Source organism: Gallus gallus, chromosome 3, assembly GCF_016699485.2.
Source record: "Gallus gallus isolate bGalGal1 chromosome 3, bGalGal1.mat.broiler.GRCg7b, whole genome shotgun sequence".
Taxonomy (NCBI): domain Eukaryota; kingdom Metazoa; phylum Chordata; class Aves; order Galliformes; family Phasianidae; genus Gallus; species Gallus gallus.
The window spans coordinates 81,217,320-81,242,663 of NC_052534.1; the positions used below are offsets into that span (position 1 = coordinate 81,217,320).

At 40.8% G+C, this 25,344-nt stretch overlaps 2 protein-coding genes across 2 annotated transcripts; one reads left to right on the plus strand and one right to left on the minus strand.

Annotated features, from left to right (window-relative positions):
• The first annotated feature begins 79 nt into the window (after positions 1 to 79).
• CGAS (cyclic GMP-AMP synthase) lies at positions 80 to 7,037 on the plus strand. The gene is made up of 5 exons (XM_419881.8): positions 80 to 603; positions 1,240 to 1,462; positions 2,140 to 2,385; positions 3,662 to 3,764; positions 4,865 to 7,037. Exons 1-5 carry the CDS (start codon positions 199 to 201, stop codon positions 5,202 to 5,204), a joined length of 1,317 nt encoding a protein of 438 aa, XP_419881.4. The 5' UTR covers positions 80 to 198; the 3' UTR covers positions 5,205 to 7,037.
• Positions 7,038 to 7,836: 799 nt separating this feature from the next.
• On the minus strand, positions 7,837 to 24,838 carry DDX43 (DEAD-box helicase 43). Its single transcript, XM_426195.8, has 17 exons — positions 24,533 to 24,838; positions 24,390 to 24,445; positions 23,892 to 24,009; positions 22,466 to 22,573; positions 21,839 to 21,920; positions 20,601 to 20,757; positions 20,403 to 20,521; positions 20,036 to 20,146; positions 18,601 to 18,742; positions 15,867 to 15,967; positions 15,172 to 15,259; positions 13,255 to 13,382; positions 11,590 to 11,699; positions 10,718 to 10,856; positions 9,831 to 9,918; positions 8,564 to 8,698; positions 7,837 to 8,228 (listed from the first exon to the last, which is right to left on the minus strand). The coding sequence occupies exons 1-16, from the start codon at positions 24,804 to 24,806 to the stop codon at positions 8,594 to 8,596; spliced, it is 1,926 nt and encodes a 641-aa protein (XP_426195.5). The 5' UTR covers positions 24,807 to 24,838; the 3' UTR covers positions 7,837 to 8,228; positions 8,564 to 8,593.
• Between the last annotated feature and the right edge of the window lie 506 nt (positions 24,839 to 25,344).

Genomic DNA, 25,344 nt, shown 5'->3' on the forward strand with positions numbered 1-25,344 from the left:
GCCGGAACGGGAAGCGGAGTCGGGCGGGAGGCGGTGTGCCGCCCGAGAGGCGGTGCCGCGTGGCGGCGGAGCGCCCCCTAGCGGCGGCTCGTCCCGGCTCCTGGCGGGAGTTTTGGTTCCCCGAGAGCTGCGGCGTTGCCTGGAAGAGGAACTCTTTCCCGCCAGCTGCGCTCGCTTCCGCGTGGGTGCGGGAGGCCCATGGAGGAGACCGCGGCGGGCAGAGGGCAGCGGAGGCAGAGAGCGGCCCGGCCTCGTGCCACGCGGGGCAGGGGCACCGCCGCCCGACGCGGCTCGACCGCGCGGGAAGCCTCGGCCGACGAGCAACCGGCGGACGAGGCTTCCCGCGCTGTCGTGCCGCGCCGAACGGCGCAGGGCGGAGAGCCCCCGGTCCCCCGAACCCTCTCGGCGCGGAGCAGGGCGGCGGGCGGGCTGCGGCTGCGGGAGGTGCTGTCGCAGCTCAGCCTGGGCCGGCAGGACGTGTCGGAGGCGTCGGGGCTGGTGAACCACGTCGTGTCCCACCTGATCCAGGCCGTCCGAGGGAGAGATGGCAGCTTCAGCTCCATCAGGAGGCTGGGAGCCGGCAGCTACTACGAGCACGTCAAGGTGCGCGCGGGGCTGGGTGCAGCCTAGGCCCGAGGCGGGCGGACTGCAGCTGTGGAGCCTGGAGAAGGGGAGCTACGGGAAAGAAGGGGACAGACCCTTTAGCAGGGGCTGTGGTGACATCACAAGGGAAAATGGTTTAATTAAACCTTACCCCTTAAAGAAGGTAGGATTTGGGTTGAATAGAAGGAAGAAGGTCTGGCACCGGAAGGGCGGTGAGGCACTGGTGCAGGTTGCGCAGGGCTGTGATGAACGTCCTGGCCCTGGAGACTTTCACGGCCAGGCCCTGGGCAAGCCGATGGAGCTGTGGCGTCCCTTCCAACAGAGATTGTTCTATGATTCCCTGTCTGCTTGCTGGACAAGGGGCCGGTTGTGACACTGTACCCAGGTGGTGGTGGTGGTCAGTGGCTGCTTGACCTCCAGCAGCTTGGAGCTGCAACCACCGGGGGAGTGCTGTCGGTGAACTGCTCTTCTCCACTTGAATGCACATCAGTCTGGTAATACAAAGCCATCAGAAATAATGTTTCATTCCAGATGTGGAAAATACACGCAGGCAGTTGTAGATGAAGCTTCAGCTTTAGCTGAAAAGCTTAAAGGCGGTACAACCCCAGGTGATGCTCGTGTTCTTGTCCTTTGCAGATATCTGAACCAAATGAGTTTGATATCATGCTTGTAATGCCTGTTACAAGACTGCAGCTAGATGAGAGTGACGACACTGGAGCCTATTATTATCTAACATTCAAAAGAAACCCAAAAGAGAAGTATTTGAATAGGTTTCTAGATGAAGATGGAAAATTATCAGCCTTTAAAATGCTTGAAGATCTAAGACGAATTATTAAAGAAGAACTAAAACACATTAAAAGTAAGTACTGCATGATCAGGTTTCACTCGGGAACGCTAATAATGCAACTGCATTCTACATATGCAATATGTATCTTTTTCCTCAGTCAGTTATCTCTTCATGGCAACATAACTGGAAGTGAAACCCCATCTGCCTCTGCTATCTTGAGCACTTACTCTAAAACTCACCACAAATACAGAGCAGCAAAAAGAATTACATCGCTCGAGTCAGATAATGCATTAGCTAATGTTACTTCATAGCTACCCATAAAACATATTGCCTTTTAGCGTGCTCTTTTTCTCGTAAGCCTTCTTTCTGCCAAGCTGTGGACAGATCTCTACCCTAAACACTTTCCACAGTCATTTGACATTCTCTAGTCAATCCTGTCCATGAGAAAGCATTACTGTGTCTACAGAAGACATCTCAAATAGAGTCAAAATACTAAAAATAAATGGATAAGTCATGCAAACGCTTCAGATCAAGAAGAGCTTTTCTTATTTTGTAGAGGGAGGCCTCAGCTGGCCTCCTTACTGTTTTATTAAAAATAAATAAATCTCGATTCATTTCACAAATCCTACAGGATAAAATGCTCGAAGATTCTGACCAATTACAAATTCCTTTTCAGTAAAACGTCTTAATAACCTCCAAAAAGTGTTTCTTCTGTTATGGAAAAGGATTACTTTCTTTTTTGTTACTAGATGTGGAAGTAACTGTGAAAAGGAAAAAGCGTGGAAGCCCTGCAATAACTCTACTGATCAAAAAGCCTCCAGCAGAAATATCAGTGGACATCATCTTGGCTTTGGAAGTTCAGCAGAGCTGGCCTCCCAGCACACAGGACGGCCTCAACATAGAATGCTGGCTAGGAAGAAAAGTCAGGAGAGAGTTCAGATATAAACCAATTTACTTAGTGGCCAAGCAAAACAAAAAAGAAAAGCTCCCAAGAGGTACTCCAAATACAGATAATAAGCTTAAGTTAAGAATTACCTTCTCTGCACCTTGGTCACTTGATACCACTTGATAAATGCCCACAGAAAGGGTATCCAGATTCTGTTTGGTATTCTGCCTTCAAGGTACAGATCTCTATTTAATCCTGGGTACATCCAATAATCGTTGAAAACCCTCTTTAAAGCACCAGCCTGGTGACAGTGCTTATCTTGTGCTGAAATCTGAAGCTGATAACTGCACTACAGACAGTGCAGTAGCCAGCCCTAACAGCATTATTTCAAATCCATTCCATCAGACAGATGAATATATATGTTTCCTGTACTAGTGCTGTACTTGACAGTAACATCCACTCCTTTGTAAAGAAAAAATTAAAGGAGGTGTGTAAAAACACACAGAACATCCCTGAAAATGGCACTTATTATACGTAAGTTTTATACTTCTGCCAGGAGTAAACTATTTACGATAGATTATTTCCTCATTGAACTTTGGTATGGCTGCAAGATGGCTGCTGTTTGTTTTTTTTCCCAGGGCACTCTCACCATGCCTGCATTAGCTTGCAGAAACATCCCAGCTTGGCAGTGGATGAGGAGAATTGGTAGTTTCGGTTCAGGCAACTTGGTGTACTTTTAGTTAGCACACCTATCCTAGCAGTGCCGGATATACCACCACTGCTCTGCTGGGCTCTCTGTCCCACTGAAAATTAAATGCAAATAGTAATCAAACCAAAAAAGGCAGGGACACAGTCTAATTTATGTGTGGAAGACAATAACGATTGTTGTTTTAAAAATAGGGGGCTGCGCTGCATTCCCAGAAGAATAAAAAGAAATGCTTTACAAGAGTTGGCTGAGATAACTTCAGCCGCTCGCACAGAGAAATTTAAACCCATCTTCAAGATTTGTCTACTCAAAACCAGAATGGTTAAGCAGTAAGGCTTCATAATACAGAGCAGAAATTGAACGGCAGTACCTTTCTATAGGCAGTGCAATTATTCCCCAAATCACATTCAGCAAATTCAGGAAAGTTAAGAATTAAGCTTAATTTTAAAAACCGAACCCAAACATCCTTGAGGATATAATGAAAGCACCCAGACAAGCCTACGTAGTTCTTTGTAACTATAATATTCCAATCTTGTTTGTATGGAGTTGAGGAATTAAGAAAGAACTGACTAATTTTAGTAATTGATGAATTAAGAGTTTTGATTTTTTTTCCTTTCTAGTTATGGACACCAATATTTACTGCTGTGTAACTATTTAAATCTCGTGCTCACCCCCTTAGGAAACACCTGGCGACTCTCTTTCTCGCATATCGAGAAGGCCATGCTGAACAACCACGGCAGCATAAAGACGTGCTGTGAATCCGATGGAGTGAAGTGTTGCAGGTTGGTATCTCATCTGAATATTTTGCTTTAAGCTAGTTTGTCCAGCACTGTTTCAGTTTAACATTTAAGAATTTGGTCACTGAGTCGTTATTTAGAACAGGGAGTGAGAATATGGCTTTTAATCACTAATTCTTGCATCGTTGTTCCAGAGTAGAACAAGCTTGCATGTGCTCACTGAACACGTCTGACTTGCATTTACTCAAAAAGTAACAAATGACTTTGCAGATTTATGCTCCAGATTTGCCTGTCAAAGCAAGCAGATGTCCCTTGCCAAATAATCTTTCCCCAAATCAGTCATCTTTAGAAATACTAGCTCCAAAGTCTGTTGACTCAGCTTCATAAGCAAATTACACTTTGTGGCAAGGCAATTTATTCAACGATGGTGAGAAAAAGAACTGAATGGGATCAGGATCAATAAATGTAATTTTTCACTCTAATAGAGATTGATTCCACGTTTCTTTGAAGAGTAAAACAAAACCTCATCAGGTACAGAGCCTACTTTGTGGCAAAACCACTTTTTGGTTTACTTGATTTTGCCCTGTACAGAATCAAGAAAACCACAAGGGTATTAAGGCATAATTCTTAATCTTTGCTTTATGAGTAGTACGAGCTATGCTACGTCCTTGCCTAACCATGTACTGAACTACACCTCTTCACCTCACGGAGTGCCACAGAAAGGCACTGGTAGTGCCTTCAGTGTAAATCCAAGCCCAAAGTGCAGCTTTAAGCTTAGGTGGTGCTCCAAGTTCACGTTATACTGATAGCACCTGCAGGAGGAGACCATATCGTGCAAGCACAGTGCTGATCAACACTTTGTATTCCTGTGCTGCGGTGGCCACCAGTGGAAGTGGTTCATGCACCAAAACTATTTTTCACCGTAGAAATCTTTCGCTGCTAGTCTGCCTCCATAGGCAATACTTCTAGGACTATCCACCTTCTTGCTGTACTTATTTTCAGATTTTATTCAAAACCTCACTGAAAACGTTCTTCTATTACAGTAAGAATATTTTAATTGCATTACTTAGAACGTATACTTAAATATCCAAAATACATGTTTAGAACTGATGACTAAAGGTATGTAATTAACTCTTATTTAACAGGAAAGATTGTCTCAAACTTCTGAAGTATCTTCTAGAGCGACTTAAAATGAAACATGCAAAAGAATTGGAAAAATTTTGTTCATATCATGTCAAAACTGCCTTTTTCCATTCATGTGTCACTTGGCCAAGTGACACAGACTGGCAGCATGAAAACCTGGAACACTGTTTTCAGAAATACCTGGAATATTTTCTGCGTTGTCTGCAAGATTCTCAGCTGCCACACTTTTTTATTCCCCAGTACAACTTGCTCAGCCTGGATGATAAAGCAAGCAATGATTTCCTTCTGGGACAAATAAACTATCAGTTGAACAATGGATTCCCAGTATTTCACCAGGTGTAGTTAAAAAAAAAAAAAAGTCTTTCCAATAACTATCTGAAAGCAAGTAATGTAGATTTGCATATTTTAAAACATAAGTTTAGCACTTTATATTATTTCTCAGTAGTTTGATACTACGGAGAAACAAAATCAAAGCAAGAACACTCACAGAAAACTGTGAATTTCGGTTACGTTGCTTGTCCTGGTTCTTTTAAGGAATATGGCTATTTGAATTAATATTTGATAGGAGCAGTTACAAAAGTAACCTGACTTTAATAGAAAAGTTCTGACATCATAGAAGAGAAGGCACCTGCCAGCATAAAAATTCAGGAAGAGAACCAGGCCTGAGAACTTGGCCTTTGGCCTTGTAACACAGCCTAGGAGCAGACATCCCTGAAGCATGGCTGAATACCTCATACCAGTGCCATCCTGAAGATACCACTGGTACACATATACACAATGTATGTGTGTATACCCGTGCATATATGCCCATGCTACATACTATATATATGTATGTAATACATATATTCTGCAAGAAATTGAGCTGCTCCAGTATGTGCAGAAAAGAGCAATGAAGCTGGTGAAGGAACTGGAAATCAAAATGCGAAGATCCTGTTGGTCTCTACAACTACCTGAAAGGTGTCTGCAGTGAGGAAAGCATCAGAGTCTTTTGTAAGTCGGGGACCAGTTCAATGCTTCTATAAATGATCTGAATAGAGGACTCAAATGCCTACTAGGCATACTGAATTAGGAGGAGCTGTTGACTTCCTTGGAGCAGAGACGCCATACAGAAGTTTTGACAAATTGGAGAGCTGAGCAGTCATCAACTCCATGAAGTTCAACAACAGCAAGTGCAGGATTCTGCACCTGGGATGGGGTAAAGACTGGGGAACGGGCTGGAAAGCAGACCCAGAGAAAGGGATCTGGGGGGTTTCGGCTGACAGGAAGTTGAATCTGAGTCAGCAGCGCGTCCTTGCAACCAAAAGGGCCAACTGGTGCATCAGGCCTGGCACTGCCAGCCAGGAGAGGGAAGGGAAGAAGGGAAGACCCCACTGTGTGTTGGCCTGGCCTCACTTTGAGCACTGTGTGCAATTTGGGGCACCATAATATAAGGACAAAACTATTAGAGTATCCAAAGAGGGGCTTCAAAGATGCTGAGAAGTGTGGAGAGCAAGGTGTACAAGGAGCACCTGCAGTCCCTGGGTTTGCTGAGAGGCTCATGGCAGCTGTAGCTCCTCAAAGGAGCAGAGGGGCAGCACTGAGCTCTGCTCTCTGTGACAGAGACAGGGCCTGAGGGAACAGCATCGAGCTATGTTTGGGGCAGGGGGGGGAGAGGTGGGGGACAGCTGGGGGGTTAGGGACAGGGTCTGCACCAGAGGTGGTCAGGCCCTGGAACAGAGTAGAAAAATCCAGGTTGAAAAGACCTCTGTGGAGAGGCTCCCAAGGGAAGGCCTTTTCAACCTGGATTATTCTATGTTAACAGTGCTATACTTAGGACAAACTACGGTATGCAAGTATAATGTATCATGTCTGCTTGCTGATATAGTCTTGGTAAGTTTGCAATCTAGTACTTTCATTGTCATAATAATTACTGTTAAGATTGAGATTCATAATTCCCAAATTCTTTCTGCTGCTGTGTACTGATTATCCTACCTCAGGTTGCATTTTTATTTCTAGTTGCTGCTATTAATGGGTACTGTATCTTTAGTATTTGGTAGAAATATATACACACAAACTCATTTCCTGGTAATAACTGTAACAGCTTTTATACATACCTATTTGCTATACCAATCATAGTGTACTTGGTTAGTAGTGATTTGTGTTTTTCTGTAATAAACAGGAATATTTAGTAAACAACAACTGTCTGTCTTTGTGTACCATAGAATCCTTCAAACTCACTGTTGCAACCTCTATATACTGACTGGCCAGGTAGTCCCCAAAGCTCTCCTTCTCTGGATTGTGACAATATTTGTCTTTCCTATGCAAACACAGCCATCACCTTCAAACCATCTTCAAATCATACTATGAACATATATAAGCATTTGCAACAATCAATTGCACAGACATGACTTCCATGACTTCAAATTAGGGGAGGAAAAAAAAAGAAAAGCCATATTAAATTCCTGAAGTAACCGATCTTTTCCAAGCCTTCAGAATTGCTTTGGAAAAGAGCCTTTTCACTGCAATTGGCAAGAGAATTGCTAATTAACCAACATACAAAAGTGACTGTACCAATGGACATCTGCATGGATTGAAAAGGTGCATTTCCTTCCATTAGCAAAGAGGAGAGCCTTCCTGTTAAAAGGCTATCAAAACCAAAATGCAGCTTGACTGACGCTCTCAGAACTGGATAGAGTTCAGCTCATTTTTTCTTATGCTGAATACATGCTAGGAAAGGACCGTAGCATTTCCCGGTACTAACGTTGCGAGGATGATAAATACACAGCATTTTAGAACTGCTTGGCTTTATTATTTTTATAATTATTTTTAAGAAGCCATGCAAAGGCCATATTTTTCCCCAGCTTTTTTTTTTTTTGAAGGCAAAATACCTAACAGCTTAAATAAAGACTGGATTTCATCTCACTTCTGAACAAGAAAAGAAACGGGGAGGACAGAAGAACTGTTTGAAAATAACCTTCCTTAAAACATTCTCATCTCACTTAGATTCAGTTTATTAGATTTTCACTTATTAATATGACACAAGGAAACATAAGTTCAGATTGTTTGTATTGTGGCTTCAAATACAACTTCCAAAGATTCTCATGACCTGTAACAACACGTGTGACAGAACCCGAAACTCGTGTGTAAAGCGTGAATGAAATTTATCAGAAAGAAAGCTGACGTTCAAATGTCTTTTTCCTAAGATGCTCTTTACATCTTTGTTAACACCACTTTGGCTTAAGGTTCAAGAGTGGTGGTGTTAGTTATACGTAACTAAGTGATCCAGTGAAATACTTCTGCATGCCACTGGCAGATGTGGCACATCAGTGTGAAAGTACAGTATTTTGAAGTAACACAAACATTGCTTACATTCAGTAATCCAGTTCTCTGTAAGAAAAAAAATTACATTCTTATATGTTAATGTTGCATATAATTAAAGAAATCTGTAATATTTGTTTTTATTCAATATGGAGTGGCTTCAGAAGTTACTCACATCACACAATAAATACCTATGACGTGAACTTTCCTTAGGTTAAAGCCAAAATAGTGTCAAAGCACAAAACAAGGTTTGTTTCTGTATGAAGGTAATCACGTTTTCTTTCCTAAGGCATTTTTAAAAATACTTTTTTATTTAAATGAAACAGATGCAGAAAATAATCAACTAAGAAAATAAACTTCTAAATCCAAGCCCATGGATGCTAACACTATCTATAATCACTTACTTTGTTTTAGTAATTTCAAGGGATCGGTCACTATGGGGACTTTCTCTGAGGTCTCAGTATATCCTTTTCCATTTCTTTCCTGATTTGGTGTTGTTTGTATCTTTCTGCCATTGAAATAAGCTCATCGGGAACTACCTGATAAGAAAGCAGCACAAAACCACGCTTAGTTTTAAGTAATCCTAAAAACTTTTGGACTTGGGTTTTACAAAAAGGTAACTTATTTGTCTGTTCCCAAAGTAGAGTGCTATTTTCCACGACTTCTGCTGCTAGTTTTTAGATTTGCTTTTGTGTGGAGATGCATAAGAAAAAAGTTTTAATTTTACACGAGTATGCTGAAAAATAATCAGCACGATGTGCCTGGATGTTCAGCTTATCTATGCATGCCAGCATCACCATATCTGATGGCAACATGTAACTAATTAAAACACTGTATTTGATCTAAAAACGCATCTTTCAGTGATAATGAACAAATACAGACTGCTCAGACAACCTGCTGTAGCAAGTAGCCATACAGCAGGTGGAAGCTGTCCAGTCAGTAATCAGTGTCCTGAGCAAAGAGCAAGCTTCTCCAGCATACACGAGCATGGTACTTGACTGCTTGCTGCCTCTGTGGTTTGTCACAAGCGAGCAGCACTAATTCAGTACAAGCTTGGAAGACTGCTCTGAAGTTGAACACTGAGATACACCTAAGTCAACTCAGATATCCTTGAAGCTGGTGATGGATGCTGCAACAAAAAGCCTGGTGTACGAGGTAAGTAGTGCTGTAACAGTTACCCTTGAAAGTAAGGATTCAGAGATGGTCTTTTCTCCCCTGAACTTCAAGACCCACTTCTAGTTATACTACCACAATAAAAACAACAACTGGGAACTTCACAGTCTGCAGTGGGAGATGAAGCACGGAAGGACAGCGACTGACTCAGAAGACAGAAAAAACACTTGTAAGTTCTATTTAAGTGGTTTCAAAGTACCACTGTTTGGTTCACCTTGTTTTTTTTTCCCCCCAGAAGATAAACACAACCAATCAAAACCAAACAGAAAACCACTCAGCGTTAAGGACTTGTTAGGTGACAAATCAGGGATTAAAGCTGGTGTGAACATCCACAGTAACAACCAAACAAACCCCCTTGGTCCAGCATAAATACAACTAAATTCCTATTCATCAAATCCCCCTCCTCTCCACATTCCCAACTTCAGTCAGGATCTGACTCAAGCAAAAGACTAAGTGGGCTCACACCATTGGCAACACAATTAAGATTTTTTTTCTTACTTGTTTTGCTCTTTGCAGAATATCAATCAGCTCAGATGCAGCCTTCCAGTCTTTCTTAGTGATCAGTGTTACTGCCTTCCCAGTACGTCTAGACAAGAAATGGAATAAATGTTGATCTTCATAACAACGGGTATCTGTGCTGCTAGGTTTTCCCCACTGACTTCAAAAATACTAGATTTGACTACAGGCAGTATTTATGGACTTTTAGATATCTGGCTAGAGCATTTACTTGGCACATGACAAAGCAACTCTTTGTAAAGGTCAGAATATAGCAACCTAGCTAAACTGGAGCAAAGGCAGAACTAATTTAGGTATATAGACAATAAATGTAGCACAGAGACAACATATTTAAGAATGAAGTCATGTGTTAATATCACAATTAAAATAAGCACACACACATACATAAATACAAGGGGAATTATCACATTTGTGTCACTCCGGGGATGCAGCATTAGAACTCCTAATGTCAAACTACACCACCGCAACAGCCTGCAGACTCCTAAGGGTTCTTTTCCAGCCCCTCCCCCCTTTCTCCAGTGGGCTGGAGCAGCTAAACTCAGCAGCTCATGAAGACACAAACAAGGAAGAGGATTTCAGAATATCTGTACAAAAGGTGTTCTGAACTGTCAGTCTCTCCCACACCTAAACCAGCTTTCAAACATCCTTAATTGCCAGTGACTTAAAAGAAACAGAAAACCAGAAACCTTGTTTGCCTTAAATTTAACTGGATTTCAAAACATAAAAACATACTTTGGCACATCTTGAAGTCTCACTCTCCTGTTCTCTATCACCTGTAACTCTAGAATTTGACAACAGAAACACCTCTAAAATGCATAAAATACTGATATTAATCAATAACGTATTACTATTTTATTGTGAAAACTTACCCTGCTCTTCCAGTACGACCTACTCTATGAACATATTCCTCAATGTTGCGAGGGAAGTCAAAGTTGAAAACGTGAGTAATATCATGCACATCAAGGCCACGGGATGCTAAGTCAGTAGCTACCAGGATTCTGACTTTACCTAAATTAAGGACAACCAAAACAGAATGTGATTTTATGGAATATACAGAAAACACACTCTACTCCATCGATTTCCCAATGTATATATGTATATAATATACCTATTCGACACAAAGGAAATACATACTTTCTGCACTATCTTGCTTCCAATATTAGGTGGTACATAAGCACCCAAAATGTCATTTTGCTATTTCACAAGAAACAAACAAGATGCAGGAAAACCAAGAAATATGTCCAGCAGATTAGAAGAAAAAAAAATCCCCGAAAAGAAGAAACAACCCAGAAGCTTCAGGAACTATTTCTTTCATCCCTCATCCTTATCATGCCACTATTCTTAGTTCTCTTATCAACTGACCGCATAATCTTTAAGCATAATCCTACCAGCATCATCAAGAGAACTGTTTCATTGAGAGCATCGTTGTTTGAAACTTCAATTTACAGTTCTTTAGATGAACACAATATTGAATTTCCCCTCAAACTTCAAAAGTAAAATAACACTTAAATAACGTAACCCTTAGTCATTCAGTTTTTTTTTTTCTTTAAGAGCAATCATTTTTTGCTCGCTGTTTCTATTTTGTATGTTTGTCAGATTAACAAAATAAACACAATCATGCAGAGCTCTGATCTTTTCATTTCTATGGTAACAAAGGGACACAATACTATAGAAAAGGTTCTGCATATGATAAGCCTTAAAAGCACTGGTTCATTTAGCCCAAGCTTAGGTACAAACCTACCTTTCTTGAAGTCATCTAAAGCCTGTTCTCGATCACACTGCTCTCTGTCACCATGAAGAGACTGCACTGGAACTCCCTGGACACCAAGGTCACTTGCTATGTCATCAGCTCTAACATGAAATAAAACAATGGTTCAGCAGAAAGATAACGGAAGGATAACGTGCCAGCAGTACGTAAACGTGTAAGATAGTACACAAGATCCTACTTAGATTAGGTGATACTTTCTATAAAACAATATGGAAACAAGCACAGAATGTTCCCAACTGTTTTTATTCCTTCATATACTTTTATTTGAGCCCTTCTCTGTCTTTCTTATCAGAAAAGGCCTTTGATGGAAACACTGAAGCTGGAAAGCAAAGACAGGCTCCTATGCGTCAAGAAAACCCCAGCCAGGAGATCACAGGTACTCTGTTATGGCAGGGAAGATGTCAACAGCTACAATGGATGTGCCTTATACAGACAAAGACAGACGTGAAGTAGCAAAAAAAGCTTCACTCTGTAGTTACTGCACAGAAGAGCTTTTCCATAGACAATAAACACACCATAGTTGTAATATATACAAGTATTCCCTTGAATTTACATTGTTAAAATACAGTACTTGAAGTTGCACTTCTTTTTAGTGCCAGATCACTCAGTCTTCTCTCCTAAAGGATTTGTCTTAAACTAAATGCTTTCTTACATTTTTTTTTCCTTTTTCAGCAGTAACATACCTCAGAACTGTACTTCAGACTTCACAAGAGAAGCCTCAGTTCACCATTATTGCTCTAGGCAAAAGTCTGAAGCCCTTCTAGACATCTGTCAATGCTTACCCATGTACTAAACAGTCAAAGCAACAAAATTCATCGGCTGGAAGCAGGAGCAGCTTCCCATGCTGATGGCTCAAGAGAGCTTTTAGGTAATAACTTAGACCTATTCAGAGGAAAACTCCAAAAAACAACCCTGCTCCACCTCTACAGCAAAAGCTTCCTTAGAATCCTTAAAGAACCCTTCATCCACAAAAAGAAAACAAAAATTAAATTACATACATGGCACGGCAAAATTAGTTCCCGCTCTCCAAGAAACTAAAAGGTGTCAAACTAAAATCTACCCCCTCCCCCCCCCAATCCCCCTCCTTCCTTGTAAGAGGAAGGGAAGAAGGGGACTTTGTATCATTCACGGGAGAGGCTCAGGTACCCTAGTGATACACTGACACTCCTACCACTGGGTCTTGTACACATCAGCTTCATATGCTAGTGAACAGCAAAAACTGCCCAGAGAGGTTGTGGATGCCCATTCCCTGGAGGTGTTCAAGGCCAGGTTGGATGGGGCCCTGGGCAACCCGGTGTAGTATTAAATGTGGAAGCTGGTGGCTCTGCCTATGGCAGGGGGGATTGGAGCTTCATGATCCTTGAGGTCCCTTCCAACCCAGGCCATTCTGTATGAGTCTGTGAAATGATATTAAGGTGTCCTTAAGAATTTTAACATCTATTCCAAATATTTTAAATTGAGACTTCTCACCATCACTATCAGTATTAAAAAGAACATGAACTCCTAGTCAAATGGTCCGCAGGAAAAATAACTGTCCAGCTGTTACACTTGTTAATTACTATCTGAACTAAGAATCCCACTTAAACTTTTGTTAAAAAAACAAAAACCACACAGATATACTAGGAAATAATTACATACGTAGACTTCTTTCCAACAAAAATGATGGCCTTATCTTTTGGCTTCATAGAGTCAATGAAGTTTTCCATGAAAGCTTTCTTTTCTTCTTCATTGATAACAATAACTTTCTGTTCTACTGTATTTACTGCCTGTTAAACATCAAAAAGGATGATACTTAAAATTAGATTTGAATAGTATTTTTATTTATCCACACTTATTACAGAACTAGTAACACAACAGCACAAAAACTATTTGACAACTAGAAAGTATATCAGTTAGGATTTCAAATGATGCAGATTTGTTGTTTTCCAGTTGCATTGGGAGAGTAATTAATTTTATCTTTAAGCAGTTTACTCAATCACATATTTATAGAGAATTCTTAACACTGGTTTAGAACAGAATACAGTCGTTCAATCAAAAAATAAATAAAAAAATTAACTAGAGTGTATCTTCTGCCTATTTGGAGCAAGTTGGAGCAATTGCAGTATTATTTGAAAGGAGAAGCTTTTAAAGAAGGCTTTCCAGCTATTTGCAATGATAAGTTCTGTCCAATTCTTTAAACATCAGCTTTTTAATAAAAGTTTTACTCCATTATATTTATATATATAATCATATATATTACCAGCAGAATGGCTGAGTATACTACATGCGAGGGAACAGCACGAAGTTGCACCAGGGGAAGTTAAGATTGGATATTAGGAAGTGGGTCCTCATCAGAGGGTAGTCAGGCACTGGGACAGGCTCCCCAGGGTAGTCGTCACAACCTCAAGCTGCAGGCGTTCAAGCAGTGATTTGGACAATGCTCTGACATAAGGTTTGAATTTTGGGTGGTGCTTTGAGGAGCCCGGAGTTGGACTCAGTGATCTCTTCCAACTTGGAATATTCTGTGATTCTATTTAAGTGGTACAAAGGTCTAGGCTTTCTTGTGGCTCTGCATCATAATCTTTTGGCAAGAGCTGAAGAATCTACCGGGTTAATAGAACAGTTCTCTTTTCACATGGAAACCCTTCACCCCCTTCTCCCCTTCAGAAGTCACCTCTTCAATTGAATGAGGCTCCATAAGAGATGAAAGCACTGGACAAGAGAGTATTAGGTGCAATAGGTACTATGTCAAATTGCAATTCTCTCTTGCTGATGCATTTGCCTTTGACAGAAGTGCAGTTCCCAGCATAACAGTGGAAAAATACATTTTCCCCTTACTTCCATCTGAAAGTGTAGCAGACGTTAAGCTTATTTACTTTCTTAGTCACAGGGAGTGAAACTGAAAAGGAAAACTAATTTAAAAGCCAAACCTAAAGGAATCTCTATGCCAGGATGTAGGAGATCTTGGAACCACTAACATTCCCGTAAATCGTGTCACTGCTTAAGCAAACTACATGCAACTGCACAAACACAACAACTACATCTGTACATTAAAAGCTTTGGGCTTCAAAAGACAGTTCTTGCAGTACCCCATATTCCTGACCCAGACAAGCCACCTCCAGAAGTTTAGCATGGAGCTTCCATTCTCTTTGAGAAATACGCAGCTAAAAGACAGACCCAAGATAAAGATCTGTCCACATGACAAAGAAGTCCTTCATAGGGAAAAGGAACAAGAACTTGCTGAACAAAACTGAAGGCTGGAGAAACAAGGCTTCAGGCAAGACAGGAGACGTTAGGAAGTGCAATTTTCAAATACAAGTATTTGACTGATACTTGATGCTTGTAACGTCTTCTATTGAAAATCCAGGACTTCAAGATCTTGTTACAGAAACATAAGCTTTTTATTTTTGTTTTTTAAAAGTTCATTCTAAACTTCTGCTGAAGCTTTACAAAGAATGATGCGGAATTTTTTTTAAACTCTAGACTAATTTTGAAGTCATCTGCATTTACTTGCATATACTTCCAAGTAAAAATTTCCTTGTCAAACTGGAGGTACTTCAAAACAACACCACTTACTGCTAAGTCAAGAGTGCCAACATAGACGATCATGGGATTTCTCAAATAGGATTTTGCTAGGCGACGAACACCATCAGGCCAAGTAGCGCTAAATGGGAAGGGAAGACTGATGAGAACACAGCCGAGATCCTCTCTAAATCTCACCACACTTTTTTTTTTTATTCTTTCTTACATGCCAGTGAAATACTTGAGTACAGAGTAACAGAAGTGTAACAGAAGTGAGCTCTTCCAACATCTACAAATCATTTTAACAAGTTTACTAATGTAAACTGAACCCCTGCTTGCAAGGCAACATTCCAGATGAAAATCAGGAGTAACAGTTATGTAGCCATCCTAATGAAAAGAATACATTGTTTAGTAGCTAAAGAGTTTTTAATTCAAGAAACCTCTATGACTGTTCTCTTCTCTGAAACAGTAGCTCTGATCCAAAAAAAACTCCTAACAGCACACCCAGACTACCTTCTTCTTTGGAAAGAATACAGTCATTTCTATGGTTGACATAAAACAGTAGAAAAAGGAGGAAAAAAATGCAACCTGTCAAAAGATTCACTAACACCAACTAGACACAGATAGGAAAAAATAAACCTGAAGCAATTCCCTTGTAGGCTAACAAAAAGTTTTTAGTAAAACAGTATGTGTTTCATTGTTCACTTGCTCAATAACCTTAAGTATAGAGCACTACTACATTTACATACCTCATCATAACTGTTTGTCTGTCTGGCCGCACATCTATTAAGATCTTCATTATCTGAGGTTCAAATCCCATATCCAGCATTCTGTCAGCCTCATCTAAAACCTGCTTAGAACAAGGTGTTTGCATCTATTCTTCAGGTAAGGGTTTCAGCAAGGCATTTCATAGCAGATCACTTTCATGGTAAGTGTCTTTAATTCAGAAGCCATTTCCTAATTTATCACAAAACCTGTTCACTTTGTTACACCCCTCCAGTTTCTTTTGCACTTTTTCATTTAGTAGTACGTTTGCAGACAGAACAAGAAAAATCCATATCATCTCTGAGAACACAAAGTCAATGAAGGAATATACTTCATGTTTTTGTTGGTTCGTTTTCTAAAACACTCATAATGGTGGACCTCTACACAATATACTTTCAATGAAAAGTTTTTAGAAACATACCAGCTTAGACCCTTATATGAACTAGGAAAAAAAAGACAGACTGTACCTTTTGGCTCATGCTAGGATACCAGCATTCCCAAGCTCAAATCTATTTCACTGGGGGAATTTCACTCCTTATCCCCACTTGAGAACATTTTCGACTTCTTGTTATCTACACATACGTAATTGTTTGCTAATACCATTTCAGTTATTTTTCTTGTCAAGCTGTTCTTGCAGGCCACTTTTTCCACACAAAAATTATTTCAATTAAATTAGTTATGGGTAAGTTTTATGTTTTTCTATATATTTTTAATTATTAAAGAATGAAAATATTGCTCCCATCTACTTTTTACATCCTAGTTTATGGTTTAGCCTATTTTTTCCAGTATATTCTTTCCCCAATCACTTCCCAATTATTTATACACAGCTCCAATGTCTTTACATTAGAAACCCCCCCTCAAATTAATACTGATTTCTCCTGAACAGAGCAGGACAGAATGCAATCTTGAAGTGACATATGCATTGTAAACAATCAAAAGGATGTATATAACCAATTTCCCAGTGCTTCTTCAGAAGTCATGGAAAAACAGCAGTCTACCTGACTGGATTACTAAAAAATTGACTCAAGACTGCAACTAATTAGATGGCTCTGTCAGGCAAGATGACAAATTCCCTGATGCTTCCAGCTCACCTTGTGTATAACATATATTCAAATATAATTAATCATCTCTAAGGTACTCCTGGGTTGCTTTTTACATAACAACAAAAAAACCCAACAGATTTCCCCACTAAAACAGAGAAGACAGAAAACAGCTGTAGCTATAACACACTCTCTTGGGTGGGTTCTCTCCCTTGGAAATCCTTTGTGAAAGAAATGCATAATAATAACAGTACTCTGCACGTGGGGAGAATTCACAAGCCTCATTAACATCTTTAAATGCAAATCATAAATAAAGGTCTTTAATGAAGTGTTCTATATCCACGGTGTTAAATTTAGAAATCGATACCCCTCTTTTATCTCTAAAATAAGGCTGCAAGATTAAATTATTTGCTGGCTAAGAATCAGCAAAGAAGCTACAGAAATAGAAAACAACTTCTATATAGAAGCACAAAAAGCTACAAAGAAAAAAATTATGGTAGAAGTTACAAAATAAACAGTGTTTTCATACAGGACCTGAAGAATCAGAGCACTTCCATGAAGTCTGAGGCACGAGATACTAATCAGCTTTCAAAACATAGCCCTTACATAGGGTTCAGTCTGCTGAAAACATGTAATTGCTCAACGTATAACAACTAATCTTTATTCACATTTTAGGTCATATTCTTCAATTTTATAGCTAATTCTTTTTAGTGACCTCATCCTGCATGTACCAAAGCATCTGATTTTAGTCACACACACACACACAGTTTGCTTTGTAAAGCAGTATGTGCTTGTGGTATGGCTGCACTTCACCTTGCCAGATTACTGAAGTTCCTGTAGTACCAAGAAAGCAAGTTTTCAGGCCCTGCCTCCTCCTGCTTATTAATTGCATGTTTTCTTCTGCCTTAGGCTACTCACCCATAGGCTGTTATAATAACACGATTTGCAGACGGCAAAATGTCTCATGGTGCTACACCAGCACTGCTTCTGCCAAGGAGCTCATCATCATTAGCAAGAATTGGAGCTCATTTGCTAAAGCATAGTAAGTATTTAGCACTTGGGAACCGGGAGGCATATAAAGGAGGAAAAGCAGGCCAAACTGTCAGACTAGGCAACAAATCAACAATTAAGTAAACACACAAATAATGTAAACATACAGAAATCTTTTACAAAATAGTAATTAAGTGTCCAACATAGCCAAAAGCAAGAATGAGATGAAAGCATATGAGTCTGTTAATGGTATCGGTATGGCTATTTTGCCACTGACATAAAAAGAAGTCGGTCACCCCAACTGTCAGGTACTTAACTGGTTTATCTACTAAGAACTTGAGCCATTAGCAACTTTTAAAAGAAGAGAAAAAGCCAGCTTAGGAAAGGCATTTCATCTATTGGTAACTGATCTTTACAAAATTGACTTTGAAATGGCAAAGATTACTAGTGTGAGATAATAATTCATCATCTTTGAAATGCTTACTATTCTAGAAGCCTTATTTTTTTCCCCACCAGGGAATATCCCATATCTTCAACAGTCACAGTATGCACAAACCACCCCCCCAACACCAATCTCAGTGTTTCAGCTGAGACTCAGCCTGTTTAAAGAAAAGTAAATTAAACGTCGAGTTCACACTAAGTCACCATTTCCCAGCTGGTGCATTACTTTTCCATATCAGCTACTTGCCAAGTACGTTATGCTCTTCAAGTTTATGAAGTTGTTCATTTGAAGATCATTCAGTCTCCCAGGAGTAGCAATAACAATATCTACACCTTTGGTCACCACATTTATCTGTGCTTTTCGGTCCCCACCACCATATATGCAGATACTGAAAAATAAGATGGTTTACAGAAGAAGCGCGTTAAAGTTCGGCTGAAGTTTATTTTTCTCAAACAGATATCAAAAAGTTGCTTCATTTTAAGAAGTATAATCATGAAATATCAAAAGAAAGACAACGGATAGGACTGACAGAATGGGCTTAACAACAAATGATCCCCCCTCAAAAGCACAGCAACAGCTTTACACTGAAGCTGCAAAAGAAGTAATGAAAGGAAGGAAGGGTGGCTATTAACCTACATCTGATCTGAAGACATTCACACCAAAAATAAATGAATATTTAAAAAGGATGCATCATTTTCTAAGCAGTACATTCATAAGTCATGTGTTCTACCATTAAACCAACCAACCATTTAACTAACACACACATTTTACACATTCTGCAAGATTTATGTTTGGGAAGGAAACAGCATGCCCGATTCTGCATTTGATAAGGCTGCTATACAAAGCTACCAGAGAATCCTAGAAGTAGGGTTCATAATACAGCAACGTCTATTTAATAGACACCTGCACTCTTAGCAGAGTTGTGGATGATACAAAAGCAAGGAAGCAGTTAATACACTAGAGGGCAGGGCAGTTATTTAAGAAGGACCACAAAAGGCTGGAGAAGTGGGCTGACAGCAATCTTGTGCAGTCTAACAAAAGCAAAGGTGGGGATGGAATAACACCACGGCTCATGGCCTACATGCTGGAAGACAGCTTTGCAGAAATGACTTGGGTGGGCAAGAAACTGAATGTTATTCAGCAGTGTAATCTCAGAGAGAACACAGCCAGGAGCAGTTTGAGAGAATTCACTACTCTCCTTTATTTGGTACTTGTGAGACCACACCTCAAGCACCACCGTTTCCAGTTTCCGCATCCCCACCTCAGCTAGCAGACCTGTCCAGACTGACAAGTCCAGTGAGTAGCTACCAGAATGGTTAAGAGGCTGGAGTGCATGACATGAGAAGCTGGGAATTCAAAGTAACTGTTCAGTCTGAGGGTGACAAGGTTTGGGAAGATCTTACTGTTGTATACAACTACCTAAGAGCATGGCAAAGAGAAGACAGACAGACTCTGCTCAGCTGTCCGTATGAAAAGGATGCGAGGCAATGCAATTGCAACGCAGAAGACACAACCATATAGATAAGATTTTCACCACGAGGGCAGTCAAGCAGGCATCGTAGAAACTGAGGAAGTATGAACCCTTTTAGCACCCTTTCCCCTTAAAAAATGCAATTTCAGGAGATGAATTAGGCCACAAATGGTAGAAAATGCAACTTGAGCAAGTGAGAAGGGAAATTACCTTTTAAATCCTTTGTATGTGTACTTCAAGCACTCCGCCTCTACTTGAAGTGCCAGTTCTCGGGTGGGAGCAAGGACTAACATTCCTGGCCCTCCACGCTTATCTTTGGGTCTGCAATAAAACATCTTAAGAATACGAGTATAAGAGGCTACACAACATCTGTCACATCTGCCAACAGAACATTTCTATGCTCCTCGAGATTTTGCAATACACTCCTGTCATTGCAACACAAAGGAATCCATGTTACAAGACTCATATGTTTCCCACCATACGTATTATAATTCTACTTTTTCCCCCCTAGAAAACCATTATTTCAGAAGAGGAAGTATCCACATCTAAACAACTCAAATATGTGAACAGTCCTTACATTGGTTGTGAAGCCAAATGAATGAATCCAGGCATTAAGTAAGCTAATGTCTTCCCGGTACCAGTCTGTGCTATGCCAATAAGATCAATTCCTTGTAGTATGATTGGCCATGCCTGGGACTAACATAAAACAATGAATACTTAGATGTGTTTTTCTCCTAAGCTTCAGTTAAAAGAGTCATCAAAATGGAACAAGTACCTGAATTGGTGTAGGTTTCTGAAAACCAGTTTTTCTTATGTTAGCCATAATATCAGGATATTGCTCAAATACATCTTCAAATTTACAAACAGGATTGGGAATGCAGCGCTTTTCACCTTCTTTTAAGTCATCACAAATTATATTGTTATTTTCTTTCCTGTATAGAATTAAAGAAGCGTATTAGCTTTAAAATCTATCTGAAGAAGCGAAGCTAACACAAAAGACTGCACCTTTTGGACACGTTTTGTTCCTGAAATTCCTGGGACAACAACAACTAATAAGAATCAGGTTCTCCAATGAAATTTCTAACTATTCCCTTAACTTTCAAGAAACCCTTACTAGAGAAATGCTTCTGTAGGACTCACTGTTAGCCTATGAATTATTCTCATAGTGAATTCTTTCTTAAGAATGAATGACTTGAAATCATGCATGGATATTAACAAGGACTGCAGCACTGTCATATCAGACTTCAGTCATACTCTAAGTTAAAGAGCTGCTACAAGTTTTTATATCCAAAGGTGACTTTTGGGAATGGACTGAACTTCTTTGTTAGAACCCTATATTCTGGCTAAAACCTTCCCCAAATACTTCTGAGCAGCTTCCTTGATGTTCTAGAAAATAAAAATGAAACATGTTAGAAAAAAAAAAAAAGGTGCTTAAAAGTCACAAAAGCTATATGAAAATGGAGTTTTGAGGTGTTAATATGGATCAGTATTTTATCTTTATCCCTGTTCCTTCTGTTCAGAAGACTCAATTCTACAAATAGCTTTACTTGTAGCTGTGGGTAGGCTAGGAAATGAATGAGTAATTCAACTTCTCATAGTTCATAGAAATACATTTTTTCAGAATATTTTCTTCTCCCCCTAAAACTAATGCATAAGGTGAAAAAGAAAAACATTCCTCTGTTTATAACAGAAGTGCTACTATTGCTCAGTACAAGTTCTGAACCCACAAAACAGTGTTCTGCTGCTCTTGACTAGCTAGAACAATAACACTGCTAAGGAAACAGCGTCAATTCCCTCACTGTGAAAAGGTAAAAGAGAAAGAAACCAAGCCATGCAAAAAGAAAAGTAATGAAAGCTGTTTAATTCCAAAGAAAGAGCCCCTAAGAAGAGCTAGGTCATCACTAGACAGTAATATTAAAAGCTGTCTCAGTATTTCATCACCCACCGTATGAGTTTTGTTATGCTAACAGTCATTTTTGCCAAGCACACAATTCCCTACAGGAATGACCTTACCGCCACAGTTCTACTTCTTCTGGTGACATACATGCAGTCCTTGATGATTCTTTATAGAAGTTTTTCTCAATTGGAGGCAGGTCTTAAACAATCACAAGAAAGCAAGTCAGTAAGAAATGCTGGACATTCAGGGTAAGTCTTCTAAAGCTTAAGGTGGAAATCTCAACAAATCCAAATAGCCTATGCCTAGTACTAGAGAGATGGTCAAGTAACAGTGGTAGGCCACAGCTCTTTCGAGTAAAAGCTGAAAAGTATGAGAAACACTTAAATACTTGCAAAAGAACCATTCGCTGCCTTGCAACCACTAAAATAATATCTGCTAATATATGCAGTACAATGTTTTAATAATGCTCAGATTTTTGCTAGTCACTGCAGTGCTACAAAACCACAGCATTTTCAAAGGCTGAAGTAAAACAACGTTAATCTAGTAATTGCAGACTCATCACAGTGACTAGTGTCCCTCATGACCATTCTAACAATGCTGACATGCTCACCTCATGAATGCACTTAACTAATTTGGGCACTGAAAGACTCAGTAGCCTCAAAGCAAAAAAATTAAGGATGTTTACACACACAAGAGATCTGTAACATGAAAGAATACCACACAATCAAAATTTTAGAACTAACCTGCCCACTTCATAGCCTCATATTTAGCTCTGTTTTCTCGAAGAGAGGCCCAGTTGATCGCAGGTTTCTTTGGGGTACTTTCAGGATTGATAACATCCAAGGATTTTCCTGTGGAGTCAGTATCGAAGCTGCTGTCTGATGGATCTATTGGAAGCATAGGGGAGAAGAACCTCCCTCCTCCCAAACATACATCTTATTTTCTTTTTGCATTGCAAGCCTCTTAGGTGTTTAATGTTTGTTTAAAATCACATAAAGAGAGTTCCTGCTTAGGTCTCAGCCTGAAGTGCCAGCAGAAAAGCCTGTACAAACACACTCCTGGTAAGAAAGGAAGCATCTAATCATCTTTAGCTAGTGTAGGGACAGGTTCCAGAATGCTGCTCCTCTAGTTGTACAGGTGGCTTGTTGAGCAGGGGGCTTTTGGGAAAGTTGTGAGCCAGGCAGGCGATAGCAAACAAAGCTTTATTTTCAACAGCTACAAGATTCACTTGTAAAGCATCCTGTATCACCAAAATAAAGCTTCTGTGAAGTTACGCTCTAACCTCATCAAAAAGAAAGTTTAATGATTCTCATGAAAGTGAGTTTCTATACTGGAAATATAAATGACAACACATTTGTTAGTGGAAAGAATGAAATACAGGGGAAAACGACAGTTACACACTTGTAGGATGCCGTACTTAATCCTGACTTCTTGAAGGAAACATTCCAGACTACCTTCTGGGGCACTTCTGAAAGCCTGCACTCACAGCTACTCCATCCCTTATTCTCCATCTGAAACACTAGTCTTAGTTGTTTTTCCTCATCAGTGCCTCAGAGCAACGACTATGGATGTCGTTCTTTTCCCTCAGGACTAACTGTGCAGTTAAACAAGGCAAACATCAAATACCAGCATCTCCATGTACAACCATTACTTACATAGCCACATAATGCACCGAAGCCCAGTAAAATGAGGCATAACGTGCAACACCAAACCTTAAACATTAATGCCTTGTGAACAGGATTCACCCTTACTGTGGTTGGTATGTTCGCTTTATAGTCTAGGTCTGTACAAAGCTATTCAATTTCATAATTGCCAAGATACATTAAAACCTATCCTAGGAGCAATATTTGGATTTTTAAATGATAAGACTGATAATGCAAGAAAGCAAACAATATAACATTTATTAAAATAGTTGGAAACACCTGGGAAGAGATATTCACAGAAGGCTGTTATCTGAAGGAGGGAAGCCATTGCCAGCTGACAGAGCAGGATGCCTACGTATTTCTACTCTAAGGAGGTATACCATTATACAAGATCAAGGTCAGTTGTTTCACTTTGATAAAGTACTAAGAACATAAAACCACTTCAAACTACCAACACAGAGAAAGATGACCTATAGCCTTTTTCCCCCCCCTCCCATAACACACTTCTTAAATTTCTCAGTCCCACCTCTAGGGTTGCTTTGTCCACAGCTTACAACTGTTTCATCAATCAGCACCTTGGCTTTGTTCTGCACAGCAGCACTGCCAAAAATCTTCACTTCTGCTTCAGAGGTTCCCTTAATAACCTGCATTCATAAAACTCAACTGAGTTTTTAATACTACACAGACCAGACGAACTTTACACATAAGGATATACTGGAAACAATCTTTTTCTTCCAAATTAGAATTTCTCTCCTTGGGAAAGGCCATTTAATTCCCTTCTTAAAAGAAACACGGGGGAAAAAAAAAAAAAAAAAAAACAGAAAAAAAACCTTACAGACAAAACCAGTAAGCTTTCCCTGCAAAGCCAGGCTGGATGGGGCTTTGAGCAACCCGGTCTACAGGGAGGTGTCCCTGCCTATAGCAAGGGTTGGAACTGCATGATCTTAAAGACCCCTTCTAACCCAAACCATCCTATGACTCTGTGACTCAAGTGATACCCCAATTCCTGAAGGACACACAGTACCTGTATCCTAGAACCCGAAGATTCCTCGAGTTCTTTTATTTTAGCTCCTCCCCGACCTGTTACAAGGAGAAATTTCTGTAACTCCTGTAACACAAGCAACACTCTCACAAACTAAATCCTAACAGGGGTGCGGCTGCGGTTACCTATCAAAACCCCGGCCAGGGCGCTGCTGATGAGGAAGCAGAGCGGCTCCCCCTCCTCCTGAGCTCTGCCTGCGGCGGCTCTCGGGTGCCGCCATCGCGCTGCCCGCCCCCGGCGGCTGCCAGCCACGCCAGACTCCCGATCCTCTCCACCAACTGCTCGGCTCGGCCGAGGAGTGGCTGGCAGCTGCCAGAGGGACACGGCGGCAACTGCAGAAGATGGCGGCGGCCTCGGCGCTTCCGCGGCCTCGTCGCCGCTCTCCTCCCAGTCGGACATCCCCGCTCACCGGCAGCCACCACTACACGCGTAGCGTGCCTTGCCGCCGTATAGGCTGCGAGCGCACTGATTGGCCAGCGCCAGTGGCTTTCCGAGCAGCGATTGGCTGGCTTCTGGGACGGCGCGCGGGTAGGGGAGCCTATGGCCGCTCCTGCCCGGGCTGAGTCCCCGCCCTCGTAGCGCTCAGGCGCTGTGGCTGCGCGACCGTTGGGGGCGACCTTTGGGGCTGAGGGGGTCCGTGAGTGAGTCGGAGTGGCTCGCGGTCCCTCGGGGCTGGCAAGTGCAGGTTGTGAGGGGCCACGCTGCTAGTGTCTTCTGGCCTCCTGTGGAGCCTCCTCTGGACAACCTGTGCCAGCATTAAAACAAACAAACAAACAAACAAAAAACCCCACAAAACCTAAAAAAGTGAAAAACAAGCTCAGCATTCATGTTCAGTAGAACTGCAGAAGGAGCCAGGCAAGGAAGGGACGCTGCAGCTCCCAGCCCTCACAAAGCAGCCCCAAGGGCCTCGTGCAGCAGGGCGGGGCAGCTGCTGTGG